We start from the raw sequence: 16,091 nt of genomic DNA on the forward strand, positions 1-16,091 counted from the left end.
CAGTGTGAGACTGACGTTTTGGCATCCCAGGTTGTTTTTGATCCATCTCTGTTTGGGGCAGGGTTTGAGGCAGCTCCCTGTAGATGTTAAGCAGAGAACAGAGGGCCTGAATACAGGCCTGTATGGTTACATCCAAAACTTGACATCACATCATAGATAAAGCTGGGCCAACATACTGATCACACTCCATTTATACTCAGATCCTTATTTTAAATTGAGATGATACCATAAACTTACGCTTTTGAGTGTATAACCCAATGGTTTTTAGTATATTCACAGAGATACACAACCATCGTTACTCTAATTCTGGGACATTTTTGTCAACTCAAAAAGAAACGCCCATTACTCACTTTTCATTCTTCCCTACCTTTCATCCCTGGAAGCACTAATCTACTTGCTATCTCTTATGTATGTGCTGTTCTGGACACTTCATACACGTGCAATTATACGACATGTGGTCTTATCTGTCTGTTTTAGCATGTTTCCAACATCAATATTATAGTATGTTTCAGAACTTTATGGATGAATAGTATTCCCCAGTTTATTCGTTGATGGACATTGGGGTTGTTTCCACTTAAAAAAAATTTTTTTTTTAATGTTTTACCTATTTTTGAGGGAGGGAGAGAGAGAATGAGAATGAGCGGAGGAAGGGCAGAGAGAGAGGGAGACACAGAATCCAAAAGACTCCAGCTATCAGCGCAGAGCCCGAGGCAAGGCTCGAACTCATGGACCGCGAGATCATGACCTGAGCTGAAGTCGGACGCTTAACTGACTGAGCCACCCAGGCACCCCAGGATTGTTTCCACTTTCAAGCTATTATGAATCATGCTGCTATGAACATTTGTGTACAGATTTTTATATGAACGTATGCTTCCATTTCTCTGGGGTATATACCTAACAGTGGAATTAGTGGGTCATATGGTAACTCTATACTTAACTTTTCGTGGAACTGCCAAACCGTTTTCTACAGAGGCTGTACGGTTTTATGTTTCCACCAGCAATATATGAATGTTCCAGTTTTTCCACAGTCGTGCCAACACTGATTATTACCCAACTTGGATTTATAGACATCTTAGTGGATGTGAAATGGCATCTCATTGTCGTATAGATTTATGTTTCTCTAAGGACTGTGGATGTTCTTTAGTAGATATCTAATCCTTTGCCCAATTTAATCCTTTGGTTATTTGTCTTTTTACTGTTGAGTTGTAAATGTTTTTTATGCAACATATAAAAATATATATACTTACATATTCGCAATTGTATCTGAGATCATCTCATTTCCTCCTACTTTTACTTGCTCATCATTTTGACCGAGCACATTCCTCTCCAATTTATGTGGACTCGGGTGCCAGTAACAGTAATTTGACAATTACAGTGCTTTACAGTTTGCAGAATATTTCCACAGACACTATTTTATTTATGTTTCTATTTACTGTATCTGTTTTGTGAGTAGGGAAATGGACTCAAGGGTTCAATAACTTGCCCATGATCAGAAAGCTAATTAGGTGTTGCTGAAATATGTACTCACAGATTCTGTTCCTCATCCATTATTCCCTCCCTCGGCTGTCTCCCGGTAGGCTGAACTCTGTCCCTCCTGGTCCTTCTGGCTTCAGATCTCGTTTTCATTCACCTGTTTTAAAACTCAGTCTTCTCTGATCTTTTTTGTTTATTGACTACTCTTCCCACCTCAGTTAATCACTGAAGCTCTCCCAATACCCTCTCTTTTTTAAGTTTATTTATTTTTAGAGAGAGAGAGAGACCAAGAGAGACTGAGTGGGGGGAGGGGCAGAGAAAGGGAGAGACAGAATCCCAAGCAGGCTCTATGCTGATAGACGGCTCGAACTCACACACCCTGAGATCAGGACCTGAGCCGAGATCAAGCCACCCAGGAGCCCCTTCCCCCATACTCATAAGCTGAAATGCCTAGATTAGATACCATGGTAGAATCCTTAGAAGGGAACAAAACGATGAGGGAGCCTCTTCTCAATGAGTTTCTAAATATCTTTGCACTTTTCATATAGGTCAACGAGCTCAAGACCTCCACGCAGTCTGTTTTGCAGGAGTGGAAGATTTACGAAAGCCTGTATGATGAGGTGGCGACGATGACAATCCGATTCTGGTACTGCATGGAGCACAGCAAGCCTGGGCTTTTGTCATTAGAGGCCTTAGGATGCCAGGTGCAGAACCTCCAGGTAAATTCAGCAGATCGTGGCACGGTGCTGCCTGGTTGGCGAAGACCTCCGGTGGAGGCAGGTGCAGAAATGGACACAGCTGCCTTTGTGCTGTCCACAGAGAAGCACAAAACAGCGTCTTAAATAGCAACATCAAAAGGAGGACATGGAATTCCAAAATGAGCCAGATGAGCGGCTCCAAAGTTTACACTGGATTTTTCTCTATTATTCATGTCCATATTATCTCACAGTTTAAAAGTTTGGTCTTTTGTGGGGTGTGTGTTGGCATGTTTTTTTTTTTTTTTTTTTTTAAGTTTATTTATTTATTTGGAGACAGAGAGAGTGTGAGGGGGGTAGAGGCAGAGAGAGGGGAGACAGCGAATCCCAAGCAGACCCCGTGCTGTCAGCGCAGCGCCCAGTGCGAGGCTCAAACTCGCAAACCATGAGATCATGACCTGAGCCGAAATCAAGGGTCGGGCGCTTAACCGACTGAGCCACCCAGGCTCCCCGTGTTAGCATACTTTTTAATGTTGTAGCCTCAGATGAAAGGATGCCTGCTCAGTGGGTTTCCTCTTCACATTTCTAGTAATTTTCCCCAGTCCTATTAGGTTCTGAGCGCTAATATTATTGTGATGTAGCAGACGTGCTGAAAAGCAGCTGCCTCCCTTGGATGTGGCCAGGCCTTCTGAAGTGAATGTTCCTGCTCTGTTCTTCTCAGTCTCTTCAAGATGAAGCTGAGAGCAGTGAAGCAAGCTGGGAGAAACTGCAGCAGGTGATTCGAAAACTCAAAGATCGCTGCCCCTCGGTTGCTGAAATAATCGAAGAGAAATGCCAAAATACTCATGCCAGGTATGCTTTAAGATACAGATGGGATAACAGAGGAGATAGATTTCCTTATCTCAATGACACGTGGTGAATGAAGTGACATCAGCTTTGTTTAAGTACCGCAGGCTGATTGCGCCACTGGAGTTGCGAAGCGACATCAGCTTTGTAAAGCTTAGGCATCTGAGATAATCTGGTTTTGTGCTACTGTGGTTCTTTTGCTTTGAAGCATCTCGTTTACGTAAGACTTGATTTTCTGAAGGCAATTACTTGCCTCGTAGCCAGGGTAGCCGCTTTCAGAGGGTATAGACCAACTGCCCAGTGCGATCCTCACGGATACCAAACTCCCAGGCTGAGACAGAGTACAGGGTACTCAGAAGGACAATGTGTTTCACTGGAAACCTAAGATGGAAGAAAGGGGATGTTATTATCCCTCTTGAGGGGACGTGATTTGTGAGATTGGAAGGAATTCTTTGATGAACTGCTTATGGTGGAAAGCTCCTTCTAAGGAGGGTGGCCCTGGTTAATTGCAAGCCTTTAATTTTGCTGAATGGGATATGAAATTCAGCTTGAAGAGAATTTGATTTTTAAGCCAGCGATGAAGAGAGTAAGCTACCCTCAGTGTCCTCCACCCTTCCTCTATGTAGATTCAGCCTCTCTGGTAAATCCACTTTGGACAAGCGTTGTGAATAAGAGACATCAAATTTACATACGCTGCGGTGACATCCTCAGCTCATGATCCAGTCCTTATTGGAAGAAGGGAAGGGGGGGGAGTAAGGAGGAGCATAGACATGTATCTGATGCCACTTACAGTATTGGGCCCACCCTCAAAACATGGCGGTGCAGTTTGCTATTGAAGGGATTCAATTGTCGCTGCTACACATACACGTTCAATTGTTGCCACAAGAATGTATCAGAAGGCTTGTTGAAAAGGTTGAAGAAGACAGCACCAAGATGCTAACAGTAGTTATCTATAGATCGATGAGATGTCAGGGGGTGTTTTTGTTTTTCGTTTTTTTATAACCTTCTCTTTATAGATAGGTAGGCAAGGAGGTAGGTAGGAAGGTGAGGTATAATGTAGGTACAGATATAGGGATAGATAGATTTAAACATACGTGGTTGGGGGGATTTTGTTTTCTTTCATGATGAGTGCACGTTCTATTATAATTGGGGAAAATACTGTTTAGGGAAAACATTGTTCTGGTAAGATTTTGAAGTGCATAAAAATAAAGCAACTGTGCCATTTTTCACCTTTTCCATCTATTTAGCAGAGCCCAGGCTATCATGAAACAAGCATTCTTATGTGTTTCAGGTAAAATGTAAATATTATAATGCTTCCAGAAAGCTAGTTTGACCATATGTATAGCTATAACCTTAAAAATGTTTACACGTTCTTGTTCTTTGACCAAATTAATTCTCTCAGAAATCTAGTTTAAGACCAATATCTTGACATGTGGGGAAAGGTCTTTGGAACAAAGTTGTATCTGAGCATTAGATTTGAAAGCACAAATTAAAAATTATTTCAATACCCATACTAAACTTGAATTTGGTAATTAAAAAACAGACCACTTAAAGCCTGTTGTGTACAGCCATTTAAAATTAGACTGACTTGGGGCGCCTGGGTGGCGCAGTCGGTTGAGCGTCCGACTTCAGCCCGGTCACGATCTCGCGGTCCGGGAGTTCGAGCCCCGCGTCGGGCTCTGGGCTGATGGCTCGGAGCCTGGAGCCTGTTTCCGATTCTGTGTCTCCCTCTCTCTCTGACCCTCCCCCGTTCATGCTCTGTCTCTCTCTGTCCCCAAAATAAATAAACGTTGAAAAAAAAAAAAATTAAAAAAAAAAAATAAATAAAAAAATAAAATTAGACTGACTTAACAAATAAAATTAGACTGATTTTTTTATTAATAATGGGAAATTTTTAAGTCACATGGGAAAGAGAGGTTATTCAGTCTGTATATGGAATAAAAACAATTTCCTTTATTTCCACTGTTATATAAGGAACATGTTGCTTTTATCATCAGAAAATAAACTTGGCATAAACTCAATTTAAATAAGGCCCATTTAAAGACCCCCCCCCCATATAAACCCCTCCCATGTGGAGAAGTTTTCATCAATTTCTCTACCTTTGCCTAACAGACATTCGTAATACGATAGATCATGCCAATCACAAATTTGGTAGTTTTTGTTGATAATTATAAAGTCAAGTAAATATCTTCATTTGGACTGCTGTTTTTGTTTATATAATGGTGACACATACGTTAAAAAAGGCATTTGTGCCTTAACAACCCATCTGCTCTTGACTTACCGGTAGAACGTGTGCAGTGTGCTTTTGCTGCAAAGGGAAGGATGGTATGAGGGCCCTTTTGTTCATGTTGTTCTGACAGGTGGACCCAGGTAAACCAAGACATTGCAGAGCAGTTGCAGAAGGCCCAGAGTCTGTTGCAGCTCTGGAAGGCCCATAACAGTGCTCACACCGAAGCTGCAGCAAGGCTGGAGCAGCAGGAAGCAAAGTACCAACAGCTCGAAAACATCAACATGTCTGGAAACAACCTGGCAGAGATCCTGACCCGGGCCCTGCAGGATGTAAAGGTGGTTGCAAAGCCCATTGGGAAAACGAAGGCCAAGACAGCCCAACAGAGAGGGCCATGACCCAGGGACTAGACAGACCACAGGGACAAAGAAGTGGGTCAGGACAGGTGCATGAGCAGGCCATGTAGGACGTGAACATGCTGTGATGTGCAGGGTTGGGAGGGCCAAGTGGTGACTCAGAAGCAAAGTCTAGGCAACAGGTAGCTGGGTCAAGGGTCCTTGTTCCAAGTTTCCCCTTTCATTTTAGCAGGTAAAACTCTAAAGCAAAAGCCTCATACAAGGTCTCTCAAATAAAGGCAAAAGTGTCTCAACTGAGTGTGATCATCTAAGAATAATAGATGTTGAATCCCTTGCTTTAGAAATAATCATGGATTCATGCCATGTTAATGTGGCTTTTCTATGGGTATGATGATTTTTAGACTATATTTAAGAGTTGTGTAATTTCCTCTGTAATCTTGTCCTATTATAATGAGTGCCCAGAAAGTGACTACTCTCTAGTTTTAAACTGGGTGACCAGATACATTCTGTAGTTTCTGAATCCAAAGGTCAAATAAAAAAATATTAATCCACTTAGTCAATGCAACAAATGTGATCTGTATTTCTGATCAACTTCTACCTAATTTGTTGTTTCAACAAATTTTGCATACACCACATTTATAGAGTAGCCCTAACATCAGCTTGATTAATGAGATTCTATGGTCTCTGCAAATGAATCCGTTTATGTCATAAAGTCTCAGACAGAGGACAGAGTTGCATTGATTCTTAAAATGGCCCTAAATGGATCGTTATAGTGTTTGATGATTAGAAACATAAAACATAGGACTCTACCCGGGTGGTCTTCAGTTTCTGCACATTGGAAGCCCCAACTCTGTTGATTAGTTGTCAGTTTCAGGTCGGAAATGACATATTTCAGAGGAGCGCCAGTAATGTGCATCATATAATGAAAGCTTAGCTTTTTCAGCTCTTTGAAATAAACAATGACAAAAAGCCACGCCCACAATTTTAGGGCAGAAATTCTCCTAGATGTTGATGGAGTCCCAGGGATAGGAATTTATGTTGTGACACGAGGAGGAAATGTTTTCTGATCACTGTTGCTTCTCCAGGAACTGCAGGATGACGTACAGAAGACGAAAGAAGCCTTTCTCCAGAATTCTGCTCTCCTGGATCGACTTCCACAGCTCACAGAGTCCAGTACCCATATGCCCCTCTCTACACAACTGCACTCCCTCCAGAGGGTTTCTTACTTGGAAAAGATGCTGCTTGTGAAAGCTAATGAATTTGAGGTTCATGTCCTTTTTCCATTCAACTTGTAGTCTTGGACATTTGCAAGCTACCCTCAATTCCTTCTATCTGATGAAGTACTAGTTATTAGTACTTTCCGGGCTGCTCCTCGGGGAAACTACACAATCAAGATGCCCTGAACATAAAGATTCCCTGATGTGACTGTTCATTTACGTGAGCAATGGGCAGATCTTAAGCAAGCATCTCTTCTTCATTGAACATGTTGGCTTAAGAAGTAGGATATTACAGGGGCGCCTGGGTGGCGCAGTCGGTTAAGCGTCCGACTTCAGCCAGGTCACGATCTCGCGGTCCGTGAGTTCGAGCCCCGCGTCGGGCTCTGGGCTGACGGCTCAGAGCCTGGAGCCTGTTTCCGATTCTGTGTCTCCCTCTCTCTCTGCCCCTCCCCCGTTCATGCTCTGTCTCTCCCTGTCCCAAAAATAAATAAACGTTGAAAAAAAAAAAAATTAAAAAAAAAAAAAGTAGGATATTATATTCCTTATTCTGTTCAGATCTCACAGTTATTTGGATCTCCAAGTGGGGTACTTGAGTCCTAGAAGTAGCTGCTTAAACCAGAGCCATTTGTTGTATTCTTTATTCATTTTTTGAAAAGCCTCTAGTGCCTGAGCTGTCAAAAACCTGCATAAAAGGCCATGGAGCTCCATTGTCCCTTTTCAATATCAATAGCAACACTGAGGGAGCAGAGTGCTCACTAACCCGCCTCTCTATGCCCCCTCCAGCGGGTAATCCATTCATCCCTGAAGGCTCAGTGCTTTGCCAGAGGCACAAAATAAAAAACCAGGAGTCTTCTGAATATTCACCTCTGAATAGTCAAGATAATAATGAGCTGCTGGGCGTTGAAAACACCTTGAGCTTTTATCAGCTCCCAAGACTATGCTTCATTTTGTTGTGTATGCACATGAAAATTATTTCTAATGAAAATCTCTCTTGTTCTAGTTTGTCCTGTCGCAGTTCAAGGATTTTGGGGAACGGCTGGAATCTTTAAAAGGTCTCCTTACGCATGAAGAAGAGCATTTGGATAAACTCTACCATCAAGAAAAAGAAGAAAATCCTGAGTTATTCCTGGTATTGCCAATGTTTGTGTTTCCTTAGGGCTTAGGCTCACCATAGGATAAAAAAAATAAGCTAATAACTATTAAGTTACAGAATCTGTTGATGTCTTCACTCTTGAGGATGGTCATTTAAAAAAAAAAAAAGTTTACGTATTCTGAGAGAGACAGAGTGTGCAAGAGGGCAGGAACCAAGAGAGAGGGAGAGAGAGAGAATCTCAAGCCGGCTCCACACTCCCAATGCAGAGCCTGATGCAGAGCTCGAATCTATAAACTATGAAATCACGACCTGAGCCAAAATCAAGAGGTGGACGTTTAACTGACTGAGCCACCCAGGTGCCCCTTGAGCATGGTCATATATATGCCATTCATTCTTGCCCTATTTTCCATAAGGTCTAGAAAAGTATGACAACATAGAGATCTATTTTAGTAATATGCCACAGTAAATTTAGTAGATTTAAAAGTTTTTGACGTCTTTACTAATTAGCTTCAGTGAACTAGAATAATCTAGGCATTGGCTGTTGTGATTAATTGAACTTTTCTGGTTCGCTAAAGGTCAAAAATAAAATACCCTATTACATTAATTCTGTATTTTTTTTTCTTTATTTCCTCAGTAAGTTTAGTATAAGTAACAACGAATGGAAGAATTAAAGAATTCTGGGTCGTACAAACTCCTAAGGACTGATATCCGTAACCTAGATCAAGAGTCAGCCAACTATGGCACACTATCCAAATCCCATCTTCCACCAGTTTGTGTAAACTGTTATTGGCACAGTCACGCCCTTTGATTTATTAATTGTCTGTGGGAATTTTCATGCTGCAGCGGCAGAGGTGAATAATTATGACAGAGATCATATGGCCCATGAAAGCTAAATTATTCATGAGCTGGCCCTTTACAGAAAAAGTTTGCTGACCCTGACCTAGATTGCGACGGCAGAGTTCTGTAGTGATAGCATGGATATTGTCAAGGATGTTTGCTTAAAATACCACTGACCTAGATGCTGCCCCTGGAATATTTTAAAAATAAAATTTTGATGCGTTTTCTTTCACGTGATTTCGTGTTCTTTCAAAATATGGATGTTTAAGGACCATGCTTTACTAGGGTCATTTTAAGGACTAAATTTTCATTGGCTTTGTGATCTGTTGAAGGTCAAGTTGGCAGAATACATAGGACTTTTGAAGTCCAAAATGGGTCCTGTAAAAAAAAAAAAAAAAAAAAAAAGACAAAACTCCTATCTCATTTCCATCTCCCTCAAAGGCAAAATCTGAGATCATTTTCTATTTCCCGGGCCATTGCGGTGCTGACCGTGTGTGCACCTATTCTAGAAAAGCCACAGGATTGGGAGACCAGGGTTTAGGTCCAAGTCTAATACTAACTGGCTGTTTGATCATGGGTAAGTCATCTACCTATTGAGGTTCCCAGTTTTCCCTCATTTTTGAGATAAGGATGGTCTGCAGGATCTCTGAGTCCTTTTCATCTTCTAGATATCTTATTGGCCTCCAGAAACCTGAAATTTAATTTTTTTTAATAGAACCATGTGCTGGCACTGACAGCCCAGTCACCTGATGTGGAACATTTGAATGAAGTAAGCCTCAAACTCCCCCTTAGTGACATAGCCATAAAGACGTTACAAAATGTGAACCGACAGTGGATTCGGGCCACGGCAACAGCCCTGGAACGCTGCAGGTCAGAACATCCCACCTCTTTCATTCTGTTCCAGTTAAGCTAAAATTCTTGACTTGAGCTCAGTAATGTCATTGTTTTATGGTTCTGTTTTGTCTGTGTATAAACCTTTGTAGTGAGCTTCAGGCAACAGGATTGAATGAAAAGTTTCTTTATTGCTGTGAAAAATGGGTCCAGCTTCTGGAGAAGACAGAAGAGACGCTCAAGGTGACTATGGCTGACAGCCTCCCAGCTCTCCTGGAACAGCAGAAAACATACGAGGTAAACCTGTGCTCTCCGCTGCTTTGTACATTCACCCTGGGGCAGGAGTCAGGGAAAGATACTCATTGCAACCTATTTAAATCGATCAGTCCTTAACAGTCAAATATAGGACTTTAAGCAGATTCATTTGCCAATTGATTATTTGTAAAACTCTCACACATTTCATAAATTTCAACATTTTGTTTTAGTGCTCTATTTTAATGAGAGAACTAGATTTTCTGCAACAGGGGAAACTTCTAGCACAACTCTGCTTCCATAGGATGCAAACATACCAAGAGCAGGCTAAAATACTTCAACTCATCTTTGCATATTCACTGAATAATTCTCTAAAATATTGAATTGCATAATTATAATTGCAGCCTTAATAATTTGACAGAGGTTATTCCCTGTGCTTACACTGATGTGCATTCAGAAATACTCTTGATGGTATAGGCAAATACTGCATTTTGAAAGTGTGCATGATTAGGTCACTGTAATTTTTAATGTAAATGATTTAAGTCTTTATCGTTACATTAAGGTCCTCCAATGAAAATGAAGTTCATTGAACAACCAAAACAAAAAACTGTGAATGAGTGACCTCGATTAAATTACCAGCCCTCTTTCCGTCTTAGTTTCCTTATCTTTAAATGGGTGTGATAATAGTACTTAAGTCTGAAGGTTAAGGAATAAGTGAGACAATGCGTGTTTTACACAGTGCCTCACAAATAGTAAATGCCCAATAAATGGGCTTTAGTTGTACTTGTTACTATGCCTGTTTGCTTCTGAGATTCTATTCATAGGTGATGGTGACATGATGGTTGAGCCTTTTTTGCAATGAGGCTCAAATAATTTGAAAATTCATCGTCTCCCATGTCCTCTGTGAGCTTAGATTTTAATAGGAAATAGAAGCTCCGGGTTCATAAAAAGAATCTACTAGCTGATATCTTCTATTTTAACTCATATGCAGATGTTAGAAGCTGAAGTTTCTATAAACCAGACAGTGGCTGATTCTTATGTCACCCAGTCCTTACAACTCTTGGACACCACAGAAATAGAGAAGAGGTAAGTTGTCTGAGGTTTATGATGGGTGTGTGTGTGTGTGTGTGTGTGTGTGTGTGTGTGTGGTCTGGCCTCCCACCACGTGAATCTTGACCACTTTGGTAACCTGCAGCCATGTCAGTTGATAGACCATCATGAGGCCAGTCTTCTGACTGTTTATTAGGATGGGGACTTGCTACATGGCCGTAGAAATGTCAGTCGCACTTCTATGTATGATAGAAGGGTGGCATTAGCAAACATTAGATTAGTGCTTTGCGAATACCCACTCACCAAGTGGAGTTAACTAAGTTTTTGCTGCAAAGGATTCTTCTGTAGTGTTTTCCTGTCTGTCTGCAGCCTCATGACATTTTGCTATTTGAAAAATAATTTTGGGGGCGCCTGGGTGCTCAATGGGTTAAGCGTCCAATTCTTGATTTTGGCTCAGGTCATGATCTCACGGTCGTGAGATTGAGCCCCGTGTCAGGCTCTACCTGGGTGTGGAGCCTGCTTAAGAGTCTCGCTCTCCTTCTCCCTCTGCCCATCCCCCTTGCTGTCTCTCTCTCTGTCTCTCTCTCAAAAAATAAAAAATAATAACAATAATTCTTAAAGTGCTGCTGTTCCCAGCAGGTAGCTATAGCACATAGTTGTGAAAGAAGGGATTTCTGTCTCTGCTATGTACACGGTGTTGGCATCACCGGGCAGTGCCAGTCAGGCTGAGAAGAGCCCCTTACGCCAGCCTGGTGACATGAGCCTGCTCACAGAGCTGGTACACATGGCAGACAGAGTCCTGAGACGGGCTAGCCTCTTAAATGCTTCTCTAAGTGTCCTGATAGGTATTGTTTTTCCTCCCCATTAACACCCATATACCTGAATTTTCTTTGAGCATAGCTAAGAAGTATAAAGTCCATTTCCTTCTAGCTCTGAAGTTATAACTTCAGCCCCATTCCAGGATGACAAACTAGATTTGGATCCGTGCAGCAAAGCATGACTTTTCTGATAATATATAAAAGGCCTTATCACGTGGTGGGTTATTATTTATCCGGAAAAGAACTCATTGAGTAGTCGCAGAAAGCATCTTCTCTGTTGCTGAAATTTTGTAAAGTACGGCGTGCAAGTAAGTAATCAAGAACGTTACACAGTACCTATTCATCATTTCGCATCGGTCCAATATTCAGTTTTCCACACAGCATTTGGAATAATGCAAGTTAAAATAGCTTACGTTTGTTTAAAGGATGCAGTTTTTCCATGCTGGCAAAATACCAGGTCACATGCAACTATCTCCCGCTAAATGCCTTTTGCCAACCCCACGCTGCCCCTGCCCCAACCCTAAATTTCCCAACACCTTTAAGTTGAAGAGTACGCACATTTTAAAAAGGTTTTCTTCCCCCCCCCACCCCCCACCCCTGTAAATGATGCGTATAAACAGCATATCTGAGCTTCTGCGGTGCGTTGGGAGTTCTTTTTTCTACGTGTCGGTGACAAGATCCTCTAACCATTTGTTTCTCCCAAGACCGGAATTTGTTTCAAAGTTCACGAAACTGAAGGAGCGGTGGCAGAGTGCGGCCCAGAGCCTCCGGCAGAGGAAGAGCCACATCGATGGGCTGGTGGGGCGATGGCGGCACTTCACCACGGCCACCGAGGACTTGCTCCGCTTCCTCGCCAACACCGGCCCCCTGCTGTCTGCCGCCAAGAGCCAGGATTGCCACAGCCTCCCCCAAACCAGGAGGCTGATCCGTGAGCTGAAGGTAATGCCGGCACGGTAGCAGCGCGAGGACTACGGTGCGATCGTCGTTGGGAAGGTGTTCATTCACCTCAAGTTTTGTGGGTTTTTTTTTTAATATATTGCGATTCAGGTGTGCTCTCTGTACTGGGAGGATCAGCTCTCCAGGGTCACCGTGACCCTGTTCAGCCTTGTCCCCGGCCTTGTGGCGTCCGAAACCCAATCTTACCCGTTCATCCAGAAATAGGCTCTCTCGGGCTGCGGGAGTAGGGCTGGAGCTGGGGATGGGTGGGTAGAGTGGGGCAAGTCTCAGTGACAGATTCCTTCCACCCAAGCTTTAAGGCACCGACTGATGAATAACTTGACCGCCAGTGCCATAATTTACAGTGGAACTCTTGCTTACTCTTGAAGGGCAAATTCATTTAGGCAACCAAGTTTTCTTTTTTTTCCTCTCTCTTTTTTCTCTCTTTTTTTTTTCTTTTATTTTCCTCTTTTTTTCTCTTTTTTCCTCTTTTTTTCTTTTTTCTCTTTTTTTCCTCTTTTTTCTCTTTTTTCTTTTTTTCTTTTTTCCTCTTTTTTTTCTTTTTTCTCTTTTTTTCCTCTTTTTTTCTCTTTTTTTCTTTTTTTTCCTCTTTTTTTCTCTTTCTTTTTTTCTTTTTTTCTTTTTTTCTCCTTTTTTTCTCGTTTTTTCTCGTTTTTTTTCCTCTTTTTTTTTCTCTTTTTTTTTTTTCCTGTTTTATATTAATGCCGGTGTTCCATGCAGTGTCATATTAGTTTGTATTAATTCCAGTTCACATGCAGTGTTGTATTAGTTTCAGTGCACAGTATAGTGACTCGGCAATCCCACATATCACTCAATGCTCATCAAGGTAAGTGTGCTCTTGGGCAACCAACTTTTCAGTCAGAGAGTTGCTGAACGAGCGTAGGTTTCGAGTAGTTAGTGGGCAGTCCCCAAAACATGTTCCGTTTAGCTGTAGAACCACTCTGCACCGTAGAGGCACAGCTAAATGAAACACCACCCTTTTGAAATCCTGTACTCTCTTCATTCATTTATCCAGTTATCAGGCACCAGTTGGATATATCTGCTCTGTGCCCGGCACTGTTTTAAATGCTGGGCATGTGGTATGGACAAAGAGAAGAGCCTTGCTCTCAGGCAGGCAAGCAGACAAATTAATAAACAAGGAAATGCTAATTCATCTGATTGGTGGCGGGAAGTCGGACAAATCAATAAATAAGATAATCAGATTGCAATAAGGCATATGTCGACAACTAAAACAGGACCAGTTCCGAAGGGGCTGGTGGCTGCTTTCCACTGAGTGACCTCTGGGAATATGACATGTAAACTGAAACCTGAATGACGAGAAGGAGCCAGCCATGCAAAAATCTGGGGAAGAACCTTTGAGACAGAAGGAATGTCTTACCCCAAAGTCTGCAAGATGGGAACAAACTTGACAGGGCAGAGGAACAGGAAGAAGGCCAGTGTGAGCGGAGTATAACCAGTAAGGCAGCAGTGGTAGGGAGTGAATTTGAATGGCAAGTAGGGAGGAGCGCTTTGTAGGTGAGATGTAGTAGCCGGATTATAGTCTTCCTGTAATCGGCAGCCTTGGTTGGAACAGGGGCAGCATGGTACCATTTGTGTTGTTTTTGTGTTGTTGTTGTTGTTGTTTCCAATGCGGTCTCCACGCCCGGCACGGAGCCTGATGCGGGGATTGAATTCGAGACCCTGAGATCTAGACCTGAGCTAGCTGAGATCAAGAATTGGATGCTTAACCTACTGAGCCACCCAGACGCCCTAATACCATTTGGGTTTTTTAGAGACCCTCCAGCTGCTCTGAGGGAAGATAGATAATAGGGGCACCGAAGGAGAGTCAGGAATCCCAGCGTATTACTTATCTCTTGCTGCATAACAACCGTCATTGATCATTAGCTCTCAAAGTACTCGGGGTCGACAGGGCTCAATTGGGTGGTTCTTGCTTAGGGTCTCTCAGGAAGTTTCAGTCAGACGGTGGTGGGGGCTCCCTCACTTTCATGTCTAGCACTTAGGTGGGAAAGACTCGCACAGCATGATGCTCTGTGGTCTCTCCACACGAAGGCTTCTTATAGCCGGACTTTTTACATGGCACCTCAGCGGACTCAAAGGTTCACGTCCCAAGAAAGAGATCCAGGGAGACGCTGTACTGCCTTGGAGACCTAGCCTCAGAAGTCACATAAGTCACTTCTACCATCCTCTGTTAATGAAGGCCATCACACATGCTCACAGAGGATTAACAGAACAGGGCAGAGACCCCAATGCTTGATGGGGAGTGATGGCAAGGTTCCGGAAGAGCGTGTAGGACTAGGAATATTGTGGGCATTTTGTGAAAAATACAGCCTCCTCTAACCAGGTAGAAGGCCATTTCTGTAGTCGTGGATAGCTGTTATGATGGATAAGAAAAGGATGATCACGGTGAAGATTGAAACAGGACGTGTTTGTAATAGAGTTTACAAGACTTCCTAATGGTTTGGATGTGGCAGGTAAATAAAAATCTAAGTCAAGATGACTCTAGGGTTTTGGCTTGAGCATCTTGGTGGATAGTGTGCTGTTGCCCAAGTCAGGGAAAATTGGAGGAGGAGCACGTCTTTTGAGAAGCCTAAAATGCCTGTAGATGTCTATCTATTTGGCCATGTCGAGCAATACTATGCGTTGGAAAGACGAGTGTGGAGTGTCAGGATGCTCCCTGAGTTACTACGGTTCCTCTTATTTGTGTCTGATCCTGAGAGGACAGGCCACTTTCCTACTTTGTATTGGGTTGTATCAAGTATTCCCAGAAATACCTTTGTAAATCAATACTCTGTTGATTTTTTTTAAACATCAGTTCCCATTCTAGAAAATGCCTACATTATGCCTCCCTTGAGAAATTTGAAGATGAAGGAAATCATATTTAGAACAGAAAAAAAAAAGAAAACTAAGTTGTTTTTTTTTTTTTTTTTTTTCCTGAAACCAAATGCTTTTGGGAGTATGAGTCAATTTAAAAGTTTTTACTTCATTTTTATAGTGAAAATAGATATTTTCAGTCCCTTTAAAGAAGAGCCTGGAGGCGCCTGGGTGGCTCAGTTGGTTGAGCATCCAACTCTTGATTTCAGCTCAGGTCATGATCCCTGGGTTGTGGGATCGAGCCCTGTGTGGGTCTCCGTGCTGAGCGTGGAGCCTGCTTAAGATTCTCCCCCTCTCTGTCTCCCCCTCTCTTTGTCTCTCCCCCTCTCTGTCTCTCCTTCCCTCTCCCTCTTCCTCTCTCCCCCACTTTCACTCTCTTTAAAAGGAAACAACAGAAAAAAGAGCCTGCAAGATACTCAAATGGAACGTCATACAGCTGTCCCTCTGGGGCATACGCTGATGCATATGTTTAAGTGCCCATAATAAGTTTAAGTGTATATTTTTTATATTTTGCCTTTTTTATTTGTTCTCTCCTTTTATATCTGTGTAGCATAATATGCACATTTGA

At 42.4% G+C, this 16,091-nt stretch overlaps 1 protein-coding gene across 1 annotated transcript in view; it reads left to right on the forward strand.

The window, feature by feature from the left end:
• Nucleotides 1-16,091, forward strand: part of SYNE2 (spectrin repeat containing nuclear envelope protein 2) — a 349,558-nt gene that overhangs the window by 280,506 nt on the left and 52,961 nt on the right. Inside the window, 9 exon segments of the mRNA XM_045451206.1 lie at nt 2,022-2,192; nt 2,890-3,020; nt 5,375-5,579; nt 6,683-6,862; nt 7,815-7,943; nt 9,460-9,614; nt 9,728-9,872; nt 10,819-10,913; nt 12,400-12,634. Of these exon segments, the coding sequence (XP_045307162.1) occupies nt 2,022-2,192; nt 2,890-3,020; nt 5,375-5,579; nt 6,683-6,862; nt 7,815-7,943; nt 9,460-9,614; nt 9,728-9,872; nt 10,819-10,913; nt 12,400-12,634 (1,446 nt within the window).

Source organism: Leopardus geoffroyi, chromosome B3 (assembly GCF_018350155.1).
Source record: "Leopardus geoffroyi isolate Oge1 chromosome B3, O.geoffroyi_Oge1_pat1.0, whole genome shotgun sequence".
Lineage (NCBI taxonomy): Eukaryota > Metazoa > Chordata > Mammalia > Carnivora > Felidae > Leopardus > Leopardus geoffroyi.